We start from the raw sequence: 18717 nt of genomic DNA, 5'->3' as shown, positions 1-18717 counted from the left end.
GTTCTTACCAAGCGCATGCGGGCTCTAAGGCCACATGTAACGCACCAACAAGGTCGCGCTTATTCTCCAGACCACGTGTCCGCTTCGCGCAGCCCATTTTTATTTTATTTATTTTATTTAGTACATACTGCAGGCCGTGAGGCCCAAGCAGGAGTGGATTACAAACAAGTTATTACGAGTGAGCAATAATACCAAGATGCGAACAAAACAAAGCACAAACAGCGGTAAATGAAAAAGATAATGGCACAGCATAACCAAAGCTAAACATGGTCATAAATCAGGTCAAGAGACTGTAGGCAGGTAGCTGGCAAGTTATTCCAATCACTGATGGTCTGCGGAAAGAAAGAGTGTTGAAATAACCTAGTCTTAGCAAAGTACGGGGTAAGAGAAAGGGGGTGAGAGTGTCGGGTTTGTCTGGTGTTCGATACTAGTAGGTACGGTGAAGAATCTATTCCAAGTTTATGGTTAAACAATAAGTATAAAAATTTCAGTCGAAGGAATTTTCGCCGGGATTGAAGGGTAGGTATTGAATTCGATTGCATCAGTGTAGAGACAGAGATTGTTCGACAGTACTGCGAAAACATGAAACGGACGGCTTTCCTTTGGATCCGCTCTAGAGCGTTTATGTTGGTGACAGTATACGGGTCCCATACAATACAGGCATACTCTAATTTAGTCCTTATAAAAGTTTCGTATGCTAATCTTTTAACTTTGAGAGGGGCATCCTTTAGCTTATGGCGCAACAAGCAAAGTTTTCGAAATGCAGACGAGCAAGTGTTAGAGATATGAGTGTTCCAGTTTAAGTTGCTTGTTAATGTCACACCAAGATATTTAAATTCGTTAACTTCAGCTATTAGACCTGAATCCAAAGAAAAAGAGTATTTTAACGGATTATGTTTTCTTGTAACACGTAGTAACACCGTCTTTTCCGAGTTTAGTTTCATTCCCCATTTACAACACCATGTGAATATGTTGTTAAGGGTCATGTTTAGTGCTACCTGGTCGTCAACTGACCGGATCTCATTAAAAATAATGCAGTCATCAGCATACATGCGGATCTGCACAGGCTCATTAACTATATTGACAATATCATTGCAATATATCAAAAACAGCAGCGGCCCAAGAACACTGCCCTGAGGGATACCAGATGTAACCGGAAGAGCACAAGAACTTTCTCCGTTAATTGTAACATACTGTTTGCGTTGCAATAAATACATAGAAACCCAGGCAACTAGGAAATCGGGCAATCCTATCATTTGAAGTTTCTCTATTAGTTTGTTATGCGGTACTAGGTCGAACGCCTTGCTGTAATCCAAAAAAATTAAGTCTACCTGGCCGGTCCTATCCACGACGGAAGCAAGAAAGTGAAATAAAGTGACTAACTGTGTGACCGTAGAAAACCCTTTCCTGAAGCCATGCTGGTGTTCCGACAAAATGTTATTATCTTGGAGAAATTTAGAAATGAGGTCGGCTACGATATGCTCCATGAATTTACAAGAAGAGCATAATATAGATATGGGTCGGTAGTTAGATAATAAAAGTGGGTCCCCCTTCTTCAGGACGGGCACCACACGCGCAGTCTTCCAGTCTTCAGGTATGGATGCAGTTCTAATAGAAGCTCGAAATATCAAAACGAGAAACTTTCGCGGCATTTATACAATATTTATTAGGGATTATATACGTTTGGCTCCGGCTTTCCTTTTTCCTTCAATAACAGTGTTCTAAACTGTGCGTCATCCCACCGTTTGAACAGAGTCGTTCTTACCAAGCGCATGCGGGCTCTAAGGCCACATGTAACGCACCAACAAGGTCGCGCTTATTCTCCAGACCACGTGTCCGCTTCGCGCAGCCCATTTCGCGGCATTTATACAATATTTATTAGGGATTATATACGTTTGGCTCCCATTGTAGGTACAGGGTCGTCAATGTTTAGGATGAACACGGAAGCACGATATCCTCCACTGCGTCTGACATGACAATGCAACGATGCAAATATGCATGCCATGCGAAGGAGCCCTTCCTGGTCCCTCTGTGCATTCGCCAATTTGCGTTGATGTGTTGCTGTAGCGAAACGCAGGGACATACTGAAGAGAGCAGCCACCTTCTCGCGTGTTCACTCTAAGAGTGCACGACGCTGCACTTCTTGAGCTGCCCTCGTTTCTGAACGATGGAAGGACATGGCGTGGTACAGAAAGGAGAACCTAATGGAATTTGGTGAAATTTCTATTTGCTCCCTGGAGCCTACCAGCGGCGCTTCCGCCGCAGCAGCGCAAGTGTCAACAAAAGCGTCTTAATAATTCCGTCCCGTAGGTAGTGTTCAACAAATATGGAACCTACAACTGTTGCGTCAACGCGAGCAGCAGGACCTCTCAAAGTAGCCACCGAGTACTCGGGCAGTGGTGAAACTAAATTTCAGACTCTGGCTGTTTTTATTGGAAAGTACCACAGGTTTGGTGAGGCTTGCAGAGGATTGATATGCCGCTACTTGGAAAAAAATAAATTCTCACAATAGGCTTAGTCTCCAGAGTGTAGCACTCGTACACTGGCTCTCTTTCCTTCACAATAGTGCAGCTACACAGCGCGAGATGGCGTGCCCGGATGACTAAATTTATGCGGCTTGCACTGTTTTCGCCATGGATTTTAAACTGGTCTCATTGGCTCAAACTGACATAGAGTGCACAGTGCTGCAACCTACTTATAGGATGAAGCGTGCTCCTGCGAGGGGGGAGCAAGCGCGAAGCGCGCAAGAGTCTAGGCTCTGTTCTGCAGTCTGAGCGGCGCAAGCGCAGTCCTTGTGAAGAGTGAGTGAGGGCGCCGCGCGTGTTTCCAAATCCATGCGTTTGCGGAACACTGGGCACGTTCGAAACTCTGACGCCATCTTTTGGCGTTGCGTGAAACAAGTTGTACAAAGTGAGGGAGGCCTACAGTGGAAGTCCTAGACGGCTGCTTTCTGCCTCCCCGAACGACGCTGGGGGCGGAAGTGATCTGTAGCCAAGCCTACACTTGAAACGGTGTTCGGCCTCTGGATTCTACTGCACCGGTAGTGCGATGCATTTGGTGCTTTCTGACGGGAGAGCGGGTTTTTTTTCAGCTAAAATAAGTCATCTTTCACTATAAAACGGAAGATAAAAGCTTCATATAAATTGTCACCAGATATAAAACTAGTGTTCTTTGGTATCTGTGCCACTATCGTTGACATAACACAACATAGGGGTTTCTACTTTAAAAGCTAACGCAGCGTATATTAACCGACAGCCTTACAGAGCCCGTTAACCGAAAGCCAGGAAGTCACCTTGATACTCCCCAATTGGTGAATATGAGGTCAATGACATCGGTGAGGCGTCATTCAACCAGCCCTGCGATAGGCTTCCTAAGTACGAAAAGTAGCCTTGCAGAAAAGCCACAGTGCTCGATCTGTAATTGAGCCTATTGCGCTTCCTCTAGCACCACGGAGCAGAAATAGTTTAGTGCGAGATCCCATGTAACCACCTCGTACATTCGAGTGGACAGCAATCAATCACTAGGATATAACAAGGCTTAGTTAAGTTTAGGACTTCTGGTTCTCACGCACGGAGCAACCGTACAATTATTCGACGCGCCATGAAGGCATCAAAACAATAGCAGCAATACGTCATGCCTATAGTCCTTCCTGACACTCAGCAGTTCAGTTCAGTTCAGGCGTTCAGTCGTGTCCGACTCTTCGTGACCCTATGGACCATGTCACGCCACGCTTTCCGGTCTCTCACTATCTTCTTAACATCACATAGCTTCATCTGCAATGCCTCGAGAATGCCATCTAACCATCGCGTTCGCTGCCTACCCCTTCTCCGGCGACCCTCAACCTTTCCCAACATCAAATCTTTCTCCAGCGACTCCTCTCTTCTCATCAAATGACCAAAGTAGCTGAGCTTTAACTTTAGAATTTGACCCTCCAATGAGCAGTCAGGGTTTATGGTCGACAATATCGACTGATTTGATCTTCTGGCAGTCCAAGGAACTCTTAAGAGTCTTCGCCAGCACCACAATTCAAACGCGTTAATTCTTCGGCGGTCAGCCTTTTTCACAGTCCAACTCTCGCATCCATACATCACAACTGGAAAGACCATAGCACGGGTTATACGGATCTTGGTTGGTAGACTAATGTATCTGCTCTTTACTAGGCGGTCAAGGCTAACCATTGCTCTCTTTCCCAGAAGCAGGCGTCTCCTAATTTCATGGCTGCAGTCTCCTTCCGAGGTAATCTTGGCGCCCAAGAACAGAAAATCTGTCACAGCTTCCACTTCTTGTCCATTGATGCTCCAGGACTTGATAGGGCAAGACGCCATGATTTTCGTCTTTTTAATGTTCAGTTTAAGCCCAAACTTCTCACTCTCTTCTTGTACGCGCATCACAAGTCTCTTGAGTTCCACTTCACTTTCTGCCATTAAAGTGGTATCATCCGCATATCTAAGGTTGTTGATACGTTTTCCAGCAATCTTCACTCCAGCTGAAGACTCGTCCAGACCGGCCTTCCTCATGATGCACTCTGCATATAGGTTAAATAGGCAGGGCGACAGTATGCAGCCTTGCCTCACTCCTTTCTCAATCGGAAACCAATCAGTAAGGCCATGCCCAGTTCTGACTGTGGCCTCTTGCCCTTCATAAAGGTTCCTGAGGAGACAGATGAGGTGAATTGGAACTCCCATCTCTTGGAGAGCTTGCCACAATCTGCTGTTATCTACGCAGTCAAACGCTTTCGCATAATCAATAAAGCAGAAGTAAATGGGTTTCTGGAACTCTCTTGCTTTTTCCATGATCCAGCGAAGGTTGGCAATTTGGTCTCTAGTTCCTCTGCCCTTGCGAAACCCAGCTTGCACGTCCGGAAGCTCCCGATCCACATACTGCTGCAGCCTACCTTGCAGGATTTTTAACATCACCTTGCTAGCATGCGAAATAAGCGCGATCGTGGGGTAGTTGGAACAATCTTTGGCACTGCCTTTCTTTGGAATGGGGATGTAAACTGACCTCCTCCAATCCTGTGGCCACTGCAGGGTTGTCCAAATCTTTTGACATAATGTATGCAGTGTGTTAACAGCGTCGTGGTTGAGGTTTTGAAGCAACTCAGCTGGAATACCATCAATTCCGCTAGCTTTGTTCTTAGCAAGGCTGGCTAAGGCCCATTCAACTTCACTCTTCAGGATGCCCGGCTCGAGATCAGTAATCACAACCGTCCTATGTTGGGTTTGCACATCCGGGTCCTTCTTGTACAGTTCTTCTGTGTATTCCTGCCACCTCTTCTTTATGTCTGAGGCTTCAGTGAGGTCCTTGCCTCGTTTGTCCTTTATCACGCCCAGCTTAGCACAGAAGCTTCCTTTGATATCTTTGATTGTCTTATACAGAGCTCTTGTGTTCCTTAATTGGCTGTTGTCCTCAACTGCTTGACACTGTATGTTCAGGAAGGCATTCTTATCTCTCCTTGCTATTTTCTGAAAATCCGCATTGAGAACCTTGTATCTTTCTCTTTCCCCCATACCTTTTGCCATCCTCCTTTCCTCAGCTATTTGCAAAGCCTCTTCAGATAACCAGTTTGCTTTTTTGCATTTCTTTTGCTTTGGAACTACCTTAGTAGCAACTTCTTGTATTATATCACGAACATCAGTCCACATCTCTTCGGACTCTTTGTCTTCGAGATCTAATTCTTGAAATCGATTCCTCACTTCCACAGCATATTCTAATGGAATCTGATCCAGATCATACCTGAAAGGCCTTCTAGTTTTCTGCGTTTTCCTCAATCGAAGCTTAATTTTGGCAACAAGAAGCTGAAGATCGGTGCCACAATCGGCCCCAGGCCTTGTTTTTACTGCTTGTATAGCGCTTCTCCATCTCTGCCGGCAAATAATATAATCGATCTGATTCCTGTACAGACCGTCCGGTGAAATCCATGTGTACAGGCGCCTCTTGTGCTGTTGAAAATGAGTAATCGCTATGGTCAGGTTGTTTTCTTGACAGAACTCTACTAGCCTCTGCCCAGCTTCATTTGGCTCACCAAGACCGAACTTGCCTGTAATTCCGGATATTTCTTCACTCCCGACCTTAGCATTCCAGTCTCCTATGAGAAAAACGACGTCTGATGATGGGGTGCGGTCTAAAAGGCATTGTAGGTCCGCATAAAATCTCTCAACGTCAGCTTCTTCAGCAGCAGTGGTCGGTGCATAGACTTGGATAACTGTTATGTTGAAAGGGTGACCTTGGATCCGAAGTGAAATCATTCGGTCGTTTTTGGGGTTGTACCCTAGCACTGCTTTGCCCATTCTTCTGTTTACTATGAGAGCGACCCCATTCCTTCTCTTGGATTCGTGCCCACAATAAAAGACATAATGGTCGCCGGAGTTAAATTCTCCCATTCCGGTCCACTTGAGCTCGCTGATACCCAAGATATCAATGTTCAATCTGTCCATTTCTCGCTTGACGATATCCAGTTTACCTTGCGTCATAGATCTTACATTCCATGTTGCTATGTGATATATCTCCTTGCAACATCGGACTTTCCGGTCGCTTCCCGACACATCCACAACTGAGCGTCCTTTTGGCTTTAGCCCAGCCGCTTCATTCGTCCTGGAGCTACTAGGAATCGCCCTTTGTTCATCCCCAGTAACATGTGGGACGCCTTCCAACCTGGGGGGCTGATCTTCCGGCGCCATATCGATAATGGTATTGTGACTGGCCATAGGGTTTTCTTGGCAGGAAATACTGGAGTGGGTTGCCATTACCTTCTCCAGTGAATCACATTTTGTCAGAATTATCTGCCGTGACCTGTCTATCTTGGGTGGCCCTACACAGCAGAGCTCACGACTTCATCGAGTTTCGCAAGCCCCTCCGCCACGACAAGGCAGTGATCCATGAAGGGGGACACTCAGCAGCTCTAGTAGAAAACGCTACTGCGCAACACTAAGGCCATTATTTTTTAATCTACACCTGCTATTCTAGAGTAGCAAAACACCACTGGAAGTATTGGAGATCTGCTACACCGGTGTAGCTGGTGTAGGGTAAAACAAAAACGGCAATAGTATTAGTTCGCTCTAGACATTACTACAACTCCTTGGCAAGAATGCGTAATACCCATGCAACGCAGATCTAAGGATACCTTAACGTCTTTACGTTTTACATAAATTAGACCCAACTATTTCGTTTTTTTTTTCCACATAATTGATTGTTTCAGCCGTAATTGTTCATATCCCAGCGGTGCGATCTTGTTTTTTCTCTTTACACCGTAATGATTATGCCGTGTTCAAGAACAAGCCGACATGCTGAACTGCAGCAGCACACATCCATACGCATCCTTTCATCTTGAGAAATATTGACCGATAGATTGTTTTCGGGATAGATCACTGGTACTTGCGCAAGTAACAGCAAACATGTAGTAATATTACATAGGCTTTCATCACTGCTCTTATTTTTTTAGGCTTCCACTTCTTCAAGAATTGAGGAGGCATAGATGTTTGTGTTCGATCGTGGAAAAATTCATGTGAATACCTCGATGCGATGCTTTATTTCTGCGCAAGAATATCAGCGCGCAAACAGCGCTTATTTTCGCAACAACACTATTATCCCAGGGGCCATGGACATGCAGTCAATCCAGACAACGTCGGGACATAAGGACATATATTATGCTTAGGCATGCAAAAGGAAAGAAAAATAAAGAACCTCTGCCCGTGCCACAAAGTATAACGGGCTTGGGACATAAGGGCAAGTGTGAGTAGAACTAAACTCGTCTCTTTGGAGAATGATCTAGTTCCACAAGAAATTAGTAAGTGGACGGAAAAAGAAGGTTCGCTGTCGGTTTGGCGGTTTGGTGCACTTTAAATTTACAATGGGCGACAAACATTCAATGCAAGATTACTACTTCACTTACGACAATTTTGAGCACCACAGAAGTACTTGCGTGTGAAAAACATTATTTGCAGTAAGCCTGATCCTTTGACATATGTAAAAGGCAACATTAGAACGATGCTTGGCAGTATTGAATATGTTTTGCGGATGTCGGGACTGACGCCAGTAACAGAACATTTGGCACCATGAAATTGGCATGGCCACGTTGAGATCAACACTTCTTGGAGCACACATAACAAGTACGGAAGGCCAGACAGTAAGTTGAAGTTCGGATCATAAGCTTGAGTTCCCGCGGTAAGTGCTATTCTCGCGCAAAAACCCGCGCCTCGTGCTGGTTAGGCTGCATTCTACTTGCAGAAACGGTATGTCTACTCTCTACCGAATGAGCATGTTTGTATTTCTTGGCCCACTTCTTTTCCTCCTCTCACCCCCCCCCCCCCCCCTCTAGCTTCCTTTCTCCCACCCTTTCTAGGTTTTCTTCTCCGGAAGCAAGAGCGTATTTAAACTCCCGCCAGTGATGATTGCGGAGTTTGGCTTGGCTTTGGCTTGGCTTGCGAACTGAGGCTACCCCTTTACCCTTGTTCAGTGCTCTTTCATACTGCGTAGCCATTTTATCTCTCTCATTCTACCTCAGAACCTCACTCTAGGCTCACGAAACTAGTGCTATAGTTCGCTAAGAAGAATGAAACAAAAACACTTATTCGACCCTTTTTAGGCAATAATCACGCTACCTTTTTTTGTATGCTTCTAGGGAAGACACGCAGCACTGCAGCCTTGCAGTGGTCTAATTTTCCGAAAGAACAAAAACCACAAAGGAGATTAAAGGATTAAAACGAGACACATATGAACGCTGATTGAAATAAGCCCTAATTGCCAAGAGCCGAACGAGTAATCTGAGAACCCATTGATGGATATATAACTTTTGGACCCCCAGAACACAGTCAGTCAGGTACCGGATGCGATCTCGCCTGAGCCACATGCGTGCCTGGGGCACTCACCACTCCCCACCAGAGGGCGTCGGCGTAGCTCGTGAAGTCGGACTTCCCCTCGATGCCCATTGCATCTTTCTCAGCCAAATACATGAAGTAGGATGAGAAGATCAGGCCCAGGAAGCCAATGTACAGCGTGGTGATGAGCTCCTGCGCAGGCGGGAAAAACATGTACGCAGGTCACGCTGGTGTAACACAAATGCCACATTCACTTGCTAATGAAATTTTCTACTATTGTCATCAATAGCATCGCAGCGTGCGTTTTCTGAGCTTAAACAACTTGGAAGGGTCCCCTTGGACACAAAAATGTAGGGGTGCATCAGAGAGGGACAAGGTTGGATAGATTCGGGAAGACAATATATTAAGGAAATAATATTCCCAAGTAATGGGCATAAAGCCGCACACACAAGGTGAACAGATTGGCGTGCCACTGGAGTGAAATACATTTTTTTTTATAGCTGTGCTTCGCCCACAAAAAAGGCAAAACCTCAACAGAGGCGATAGCAACGAGAGCGATCGGAATAGACGAATCAGCGCTGCTCTACGCTCCGCTTGAGTACACTCACAATGAACTTTTGAGATAAGCCGCGCAAGCAATAAGAACAATCTCAAACCACGTAAATGGAGTTGCGCATGACTGCAGTTATTCGAAATATAGCTGTTCGGATCTTAACTCATAAAGGGATAAAGCTTCGTTATGATAATTAAAGCAAAGAATTCGTTGCTGTGCGAGTCGGTCACACATGATTATTAAGGTGGTAATGCGCACAACGAGGCAAGGACGAGTAAGAAGGGACACGACAGGCCACGTTGCGGCTCTGAGCGGCCAAAAAAAATATTGCTGATGTTTAACATGACTTAACCTAATATAACTTCCAAAATCATCACTTTGGCGTAGTTTATATGTCTTGGTAAATGATCGATGTATACGACGTTGTCGCTGTCTTTTAGCTATTCACATCGTATGGCTCGTATCTTGACCATCGCCTACTGGCGCGAAGGAGCAGGCTTACTATTCATTCTAAAGCAGACTAAGTTCACCTGGCTCATCCTATTAGTTGATAGGGCTAAATCACGTGACATACATCACTACTGGCTCCGCACACATATTTAATGTAAGAAAATACAAAGAAAAGAAACTTTAAGACAGGTGACGTCACAAAACCTGCCGACAAATGCGTCCCGGTCATGGCGCCTGCCAGAGATACCCTCAATTGTCGGTGCTTCAGGCATAACTAATTTGTTCCTAGTTGACCCCGTAGCGTAGATGTTTTGGACTTAAAATGCACTGTGAAAAAATGAGTTAGTATAGGGCAGGGAAGCAGAGAAGCGGCGCTGTGCCGAATCGCCTGAATGTTAATCGGGTTGCCACTAAATGTACTGGAGCTTGTGTGAATTCCAACTATTGGGTTCGAGCGCAGCTCTTATATTGCGCGCACAGCTGTATATGTATAGAAAACAAATTTAGGAGTTTGTACCACCACGTAATGTGCTGAAAATACTGGCGGCACACTTAAGCTCTGCCTTTCATAGTATGACGTAACAGCTTTAACGACTCCTGTATGCAGGCTCCCTTGCGAATCCTCGTTCATGTACATACTTGCAATCTTCTACTCGTACTTCGATAATCTTTTTCTCTGTTTTTATTATTCCTCTCATGCGAATAAATTTAGCATATGGTCATAAGATACAAGATCATTTGAAAGACCACCCATAGTTGATATAATGCTTTGTTTTGTCAAGCCGTGAAGCATGGCCTTGGAGCAACGTTTCAAAATCGTCACCGAGAGGTCCTGGAGGGCTGCATTCTCATCTTACCATCCCTTCTCAAAGGTGCTTAAAGTCTCAGAGGACAGCACGTGTGGAATGGCTGATGTTATAACGTCACACATAACCGATTAAATTGCGGCCAAATGACCGGCCAACTACTGCCTATCTCGTGATTTGTATGTGAGAACAACGACGTCGCTTTTTTTGAGAAGCGGGGTATTCAACACTACCGGCTTAATATATTTCTATCTTCATGTGCGTTGTTTTCCTACTGGTTGTCGTGAGGTTAAAGGCAGGCGTATTAAATGTGCCGTGTGCTGTCACAGTCACCAACCTGTCTATGTACAAACACTACGGATCCCAGCAGCCTCCAGGTGCCGCCTTGTCGGTCCACATGAAGCATGCGTAAGATTTGAAGGAAACGGATTCCCCTGCGAATGCAAGGAAAAACAAAATCACACAGTGAGATAGAAAAAAAAAAAGAGGAGCGTTTGCTTATCTGACAGGCAAATCTTTGTCTTTTTAGTTGACATGACAACATCTCCGCAGCCTAAACAAACCGGCCGTGATACATCTTCGAAAAATGGCTCACCACACAAGAGTAACGAATGGACAGCTTCTTTAACGTACGTTGTCTGAAGACGATAGCGATCATTTTTTGTATATTCTTGCAAAGCCAAAATCTGCAGCTGGACATTGTTGGCTCACTTAAATTTTGAAAGCTTTGAGGAAAGAAATCGATGCAGTCCTCTTCTAAGAATAGTGATCTTGTTGTAAGTCGGAACTATTTTCCCCCAGCAACATTATTTCTTCGTCTTCGTCTCGATAACTGTAGTTCAATGTTGCCCCAAAATACGCATTTGTCCTTGTATAGCTGGAATTACTTTGTGAGAGAAATAGTACAGCGGATAAGGGAAAATAGCCAATTAGATGGCGGTGTGTATAATTTTGTGGCGTACAGTTTGCATACATAAGGCCCAGTACTACTAAAGACAAAGAGACTACGGAATGGATATGCGTTTTGTTTTTGCAATCTGGCATATAACCATGACAGACACGTTATTGTGTTGCGGTAAGCATAGGCGGCACCATATCGACGCCCAAAATTTCTCTCTAATACAGTATGATTGGTATCTGGATAAAAAAGCAACTCCTTTTGCATGACTTATTTGGCTTTATGCGGATAGTGCATTTACACTTTGTGCACCCTCTAGATTAAAGGCCTCTAATATTCGCCCTGGAGCGCCAAATACGTTTTAGAGTATATATATTTCTATGAAAATAAATGTGAAGCACCTATCGGGAGCACACAGACAGTACAACAACGGGTTCTCATGCTCTAAGGTTAGCCAGATTCTCGCCTCAGCCATCTATTGTAAAGTTTATCGGTCCATAACAAGAAACGATAGATTATCATAAAAATCTAAGCTGCGTAAAAAGAAAAAAAAAACAATGGCATTAATTAGGCACAGTAATAAGCGGTAAGAGCTCTCGCGTTTTGCATGTAATAGCACTTCATATGCGATCCAATACTTAAACCATAGCTAGGAAGCCCTGACAGAAGTGTCTGAATAATTGCTAGTGCAGAGCGAATACGGTGCTGCGCACTACTGTATAAAAACATAGCAAAATTTTAAGGTGCTTTTAGTATTTCGCTCTTTCGCGGCTTTATATTCATGTGAAGAGTGCCCAACACGATAAGTGTGCGAAATATGCAATAAATGTCTTTACCTTATGGCTGAGGTAGCAAACACTTGGCCGTTCGAGCCAGCAACAAGGACCACAACAGAAGCGACAACAACGATGAGATCTGAAAACAAAAAGGGAAAAAATGTTCTTGCGTCAATACCGCAATCACTAATCACAAGTATCTGATCGGTAGCGAATAAACTGCTCCTACTTTTTCATTAACGTTCATAAACAACATGTTCTACGAATTGAACTAATAACTATAATGCGATTAGAGATGTTTCATCATGTGAGATACGTTGAATAGATGCGTCAGAACTAGCTTATCTAGTTGAGGTAGCTTCCAGATATGTTGCAGAGAGCGATCTCGAAAAGCCTTGTGTTATGGCCCCTGCAGTGGAAGCTACACAAGACTCTGCTCTGACGTCATCTGTCGAACGCTTGACACAAACGCCGTTTAAATCAAACGGGATATTGTTTTTTTTTTTGCTGTTCTCACAAACCTACTCCAATAGACGGCAATGTTGTGCAGACATGTGCGGAGGAGAATCCTACATTCTCTACATGCAGAAAGGTTCTTGCCTATCTAATGGTCCATGTGTATGCTCACTCCAACTAGTTGCGATGGCTTCAAAAACCGCTCCAGGATGCAGAAGTTTAAAAATTCTGCGGTAATAAAATACAAATATCTTGCAGAAATGCGGCACGCAACGGAAGCAACATTATTATGTTAAAGCGCTCGAACAAAGCTTGCTACTTGAAATTTTAGTGTGTTCCAGGATATAAAACACCAGAGAAAGAAGCCATGCGTAGGAGGCGTGCGTAGGAATATTTGCTCCTGGGGTTATTTGCGGCTCGTTTAGTGTCCTGCTGGTAGTGAGAAAGGGAGGCCAGAGAATCAGGCGCACCTTCTGTAAGAAGACTTTGAAAGATGATGCTAGAGAAAATTCTACGGGATGGTTGCATCTGTGTATAGCGAGATATCGTGACAGTGGGTGAAGTGTTCTCAATTATCGAGAAATTGACTTGAATATGAGGCACCATGCTTTACGAATGTTCGCAGCGCAGTCCTTTTAGCTGATGAACATAGTCATCTTCGATAGCGCTCCTCTTTGATGCGTTGCCCAGGTACGCGGTTAAGCGCAGCTTAACCTCATCCCCGTCAGCACCTTCCATAGCAGAGCGGCAGAACGAACCTGACAAACTCCTTCACTCTAGTCAATGTGGCCCTCTTCTTTCTACTGTAAGCCAACTTTAGGCTTTTTCGTTAGGACCACAAGATAACTGAATTCTAGGTCAACCACTCTACGGTAAAGCATTCCGCCGCTTTCGTCATACCCTCCTTCTTCCGCGGCAGATATCCTCATCCTCATTTTTCCATTGTGTTCACCGCCGTGGTTAGAGAGCCTAGCGCAGTCAACGCCCACCGGAGCATTCTTCAGCCCAATCTCCCCATGCTCTTCTGTTTTAGCGGTAACCATTTCCCTTTTGTCTCGTCATCCTTGAATGGGTACGGACCTTCAGAGTATTCGTGCAGCAGCGTCTCTCTTGTTGCCCTTCGCCCCTTTGATCTCACCTTACACTTTCCCTTTCACGGTAACCATTCGCTGCTTCCTTCAACTAGAACTATGCCCCACCGGGGTGGGGCAGTGGTAAGACGCCCGACTACTGTGCCGGAGTACCTGGGTTCGAACCCGACCTCAGCGGCTGCGTTTCGATGGAGGCGAAACGAAGAGGCGTCCGTGTGCTGTGCGATGTCAGCGCACGTTAAAGATCCCCAGGTGGTCGAAATTACTCCGTAGCCCTCCACTACGGGTCCTCTTTCTCTCTTTCCACTTTCAATTCCGCCCTCCTCCCTTTCCTTACGGTGCGGTTGAGGTGTCCACAGAAAACAAATGAGACAGTTACCGCGCCTTTTCCTTCTTGAATTAATCAACGAGAACTATGGTTCATTTGGTACCTGTGACGGTAAGGTAGAAGGTTGGGCAAGTTGGTACAGAGACATGATTGAAATAACGCACTGCGCTACAAAAGACATATACTAAACAGGTAATGAGCAGGGCAAGCGCAGCTCAAGCTTAAGCTCAAGCGCAGGGCAAAGCCGCTCAGCGTAGCGACCCACGTGATGTGGAGTAGGTTTCTGTCATCCTTTATCAGCACCAACTGTCTCGTAACATAAAGAACGTGGCCCATCTTTATTGGATTACAGTTTTTTCTGAGCCCTTAAAAGTGGCCAGATTTTGTCCCCGCGTACAAAGTACAATTAATTTGTCTCATAATATTAGCCCCTTCGTGTGTATTATTAATCACAGAACACGGCATTCCCCTTGCGTGTGTGCGCTAGTGTATGAGTTCCCTTTATCATGCGGTGAGGTGTATGTTGGCCAGACGGGCCGATGTATAAATGTACGTCTGAAGGAACATTTGGGGGCCTTGTCATCCGACCCTTACTCGCACGTGGCTGTACATTGCAGGAAATTCAAAGAAACAAAAAAATAAGCGAGGTAAAAGAAAGGTGAATGAGGCTGCTACCCGCTGTATTCGCAAACAAAACATTCTTTACCGAAATCGAGATTGGTTAACACGAGAGGTTAAGGAAGTCTGCTTGATAAAAAAAAAAAAAAGTAATAGGTGCATCAGCCAGCCTTCCGTCTCCCTTGCAGACCGTGAATTTTTATATCTCGATAAAACATGAAATGTATGCTAGCTGATATTTTTTCCTTGCATCTCGCGTAGGTGTGTCTGCGATTTACTGGTTTTTATATATTTCTTTCGTTTCTTCAGATAAACTTAGTTGTTAGTCAGCGCTTGTCCTGTTCATTACGTGTTTAGTCTTCGTCTTTTGCAGTGCACTGTGTTATTGTAATCATGGCTCTGCACCAACTCGCCCAATCATGTACTTGTGGCAGCCACGCGGTTACTTGGCACCCTCAGCACCTGTCATATCCTCCATATTCGGTCAGAACACTGCTTGTGATTTTTGTGTGCAAGTATCCTCAGCTTGAGCCTTCCGTCCTCGCCCCACAAGCTTCTGTTTCCAAGATAACTCCCGTACTTGTTTGCTGGGTAGCCGCCATTAAAGAGGCCACGAAAAGTTATTCACTTGACCTTGAAAACGCGCAAGGCAATACGTATCCCATCAGTCCTCTTAGCAAAGCAAAGCTCTTCAGTCGAGCTTCTTAGCGTTGATCATATTGACCATCAAAGAAGCTGCTTTTCCTCTCTCCTCTAAAGGGAGCGCACGCCGGCGCGCAAGAAAAAATCAAAGAAGCCAGTCGCGATGTCGCCCCATCACGCCCACACCTGCGCACGGCATTTGGACACGTCCAGTGAAAGAGCGCACCCATCCAGCCCTGGTGACGTCATCGCGGTGGTTTGCGCGCGGGAATGTGTCGCCCAAATCGGCTACGAGCGGTTGCCAGAAGCCCTTCATAAAAATTGTTTGCAAATTATAGGCTAAACGCCATGCTTTTAAATTTCACTCAAGTACTCAAAAAGAAAATCTGTATCGATCTCTTGTATTAGAAGATTGATTGAAGCACCATTTCCGGGGCATTTTAACGTTATTCGAGTGGCAGCGTCGCTATGCGTACGCATTTCTCCTCTCTTGTCATACTCTTCACTCCGCATTGTAACGGTTTCCGTCTCCTCATACGAAAATAGTTCCTTACATGGTTCCCGTAGCAACAATTGTCCGTTTGCGCATTTCTCCACAGTCTGTATGCCCTTACCGGTATTACTTTTTCTTTCCCGTTGCCTACAGCCTCTGCTTGCTCGGACTAGAACTGCGATGCTACCACCGGAGAAAGAAATGAATTCTGGTATAAGAGCGCCTAAATGCAAGCAAGTAACCTAAATTTTGGGCAAACGTCTATTTGTTATAAAGGCACCTGCAGGAAAAGTCCACGATACCATCGGCACCAACCGCTTCCATGTGCAAATATGAATCCGATTTTTTTTTTTTTGTACGTAAGAAACAAAAATCGACCGTTCGTTCTGTTATCCTTGCGTGCACAAAGTGCACCTACGCATGCCTCAACAGCGCAGGCTGCAAGCGTCGCTTATACACTGCAGGCGCAGAAACGTTAACAGGACCTTTTTCCTGGCTTTGGCGCGCAAGCAATATATATGACAGCTCCCGCGCATAAAACTCAGGTGTTCCATCTCTACATACGTTATGTGACAGTTGAAGAGATTTGTGCGTAGATTTCTGCCCCAGTCTATAAAAAAGGTGTTTTCATGCTTTTCCAGCGCACGCCACTTTGGCAACCTTAATCAATGTAGAAATCGATACTTCGTGGAAGGCCAGCTAGAGGGTACTATGCGGCGCGCCAGGGCGTATGTCGTGCGACACATTGCAGATATCTCGGAAAAAGTTGCTTCAACAGTGTCATGGATGTATGCTGACTCTAACTAACTTTATGTATTCTCCGCCTTCCAAGCAGCAGGGATTTGCTGCATTTATAAGTTGGCTACAAAGCGTGTGTTATTCTGAGCATCAAATATCATGACGAAATGCTCTATATCGTATGGGTTGCCCTTGGAAGCATCGGTTTCTGCCATGCAGGCGCACGTGAAAGCTTCCAATCTATTTCAGGAAGGGCCCTCGTCTTCCCGTTAATAAAACATTCAGTAACAGTAGTAAAGATGAATTAGGGTTTAACAAGCGAGCGGGAACTTCTAAAACACAGCTCATGCTATTGCGCAAATAAATTAAAAAGAGCAGGAAAGGGCTCGTTTTAACGAATTTTGTCTAATATACAGAAACAAGCACCGTTATCCAAAACACACACACACACACACACACACACACACACACACACACACACACACACACACACACACACACACACACACACACACACACACACACACGCATACACACACAAATGATATCGCTAGAAATGTACACACACGCTATCGAGCGATACTGACTGTGATACTTTGCGGACGTGCAAGCGTGTGTGTGTGTGTGTGTGTGTGTGTGTGTGTGTGTGTGTGTGTGTGTGTGTGTGTGTGTGTGTGTGTGTGTGTGTGTGTGTGTGTGTGTGTGTGTGTGTGTGTGTGTGTGTGTGTGTGTGTGTGTGTGTGTGTGTGTGTGCGTGTGTTTGGCACTCTGTAAATTGCCTTGCTGAACCGTTAGACGCCCCCAGCTAGCTTCTGTGTAGCGACTGTAGGAAGAAGGAAAAGAAAATGCACGGGCCTGCTGCTGGCTATGTAGTTGAGTCACCTCGACTGCCTCGTGTGGACAGAAAAGAAAATAGAGAAGAAAGAAAGAATAAGAAGAGGGAAGAAAGACACGTGCCGCAATAGCCGTCGTCCGCCACCGAAGCGGTGGGGGGTGCAATGACAGCCTGCAACAGATACAACTCCGAAAGCAGGCGGTGACCTACCAGTCCCAGCCTCGTAGGGCCAGGTGCAGCCCCCCCCCCCCCCCCCCCTTCGCTAACTCCAGCACCGGCGACGTGAGATCGCTCACATTAACGTCCATGTTGTAGCCGCGAAGTTGAGCAAAACGACGATCATGACAAAGACGACGAGCTTTGTGGACCGGGAGAATATGAGCTGCCTACCAGTGGCTTAAATCACGCCTCACGGGTGTAAAAAAATCTCTTCGCTTCGCTGAACTACAAGACTGCAAGATGCATAAATTATCAAGAATTTTTTTAGATGTGTTAACAAGTGCACCGATGGTGTTAACTATGCATATTGCTAACAATTCGCAGACAACACCCACCGTGGAGCCAGTGTTGTGCTCTTGCGTTCATGCTTCTCAGAGTTGAATCCTTAGGGCTTCGTTCATTCAAAGCCAGCTTTAAGAGCGCGCTGTCTTAAGCAGCTGTGAAGATTTTCCTTCACAATTATTGTTTTCTGACTATCGCGAGATAGTAGTTGTGCCTTCTCTCTTTCAGTCAATACCCTCTTTTCATGATGTGCTCCGAAGAAAAGAACGATTAGTCTAGAGATGCAGATTTAGTGGAAAATCTGCTTATTTATTTTCGAATTGTTTTTTTTATTCATACTGTTGACCTGAGGCCGTTACAGGATGGTTACAAAAAAAAATTACAAAGAAAGCAGTACTGCTATGGTTAAAGCAGGTAGCACAGCGTGAATGTTCAAGAAATGGCACAACTACAAAGCAAGAAAAAAAAAGAGAAATTCATCAGGATGTCATCTTTCTACAGCTGTAAATTAAACAGATACATTACAATTAGAAATAAATGTACATATTGAAAATAAATGCACCATCAATGAATTGTTAGCTGCGTATTTCGATCCACTGAAAAAAGATCATTCAGATTGTATTCAAATTTATTTATAGTATGTGCTGTTAGTATTTCAATGGGCAGTGAGTTCCACTCTCTATTGTACGCGGATAAAACAAGTACCTATATGCATC

General features: G+C 45.0%; 1 protein-coding gene across 1 annotated transcript in view; it reads right to left on the bottom strand.

The window, feature by feature from the left end:
- The window catches only part of LOC146172637 (potassium voltage-gated channel subfamily KQT member 1-like), a 199384-nt gene that overhangs the window by 101075 nt on the left and 79592 nt on the right, over positions 1-18717 (bottom strand). Inside the window, exons 5-7 of the mRNA XM_084585629.1 lie at positions 12360-12438; positions 10963-11059; positions 8868-9008 (exon numbers count right to left, since the gene is read on the bottom strand). Coding sequence (XP_084441755.1) covers positions 8868-9008; positions 10963-11059; positions 12360-12438 — 317 coding nt within the window. The remainder of the gene's footprint in view (positions 1-8867; positions 9009-10962; positions 11060-12359; positions 12439-18717) is intronic.

The sequence above is a fragment of the Amblyomma maculatum genome, chromosome 11, assembly GCF_055883805.1.
Source record: "Amblyomma maculatum isolate TAMU_Amacu chromosome 11, ASM5588380v1, whole genome shotgun sequence".
Classification (NCBI taxonomy): domain Eukaryota; kingdom Metazoa; phylum Arthropoda; class Arachnida; order Ixodida; family Ixodidae; genus Amblyomma; species Amblyomma maculatum.
Note: the sequence above shows the minus strand (reverse complement) of the source record. Positions and strands in the feature narration are given on the sequence as shown.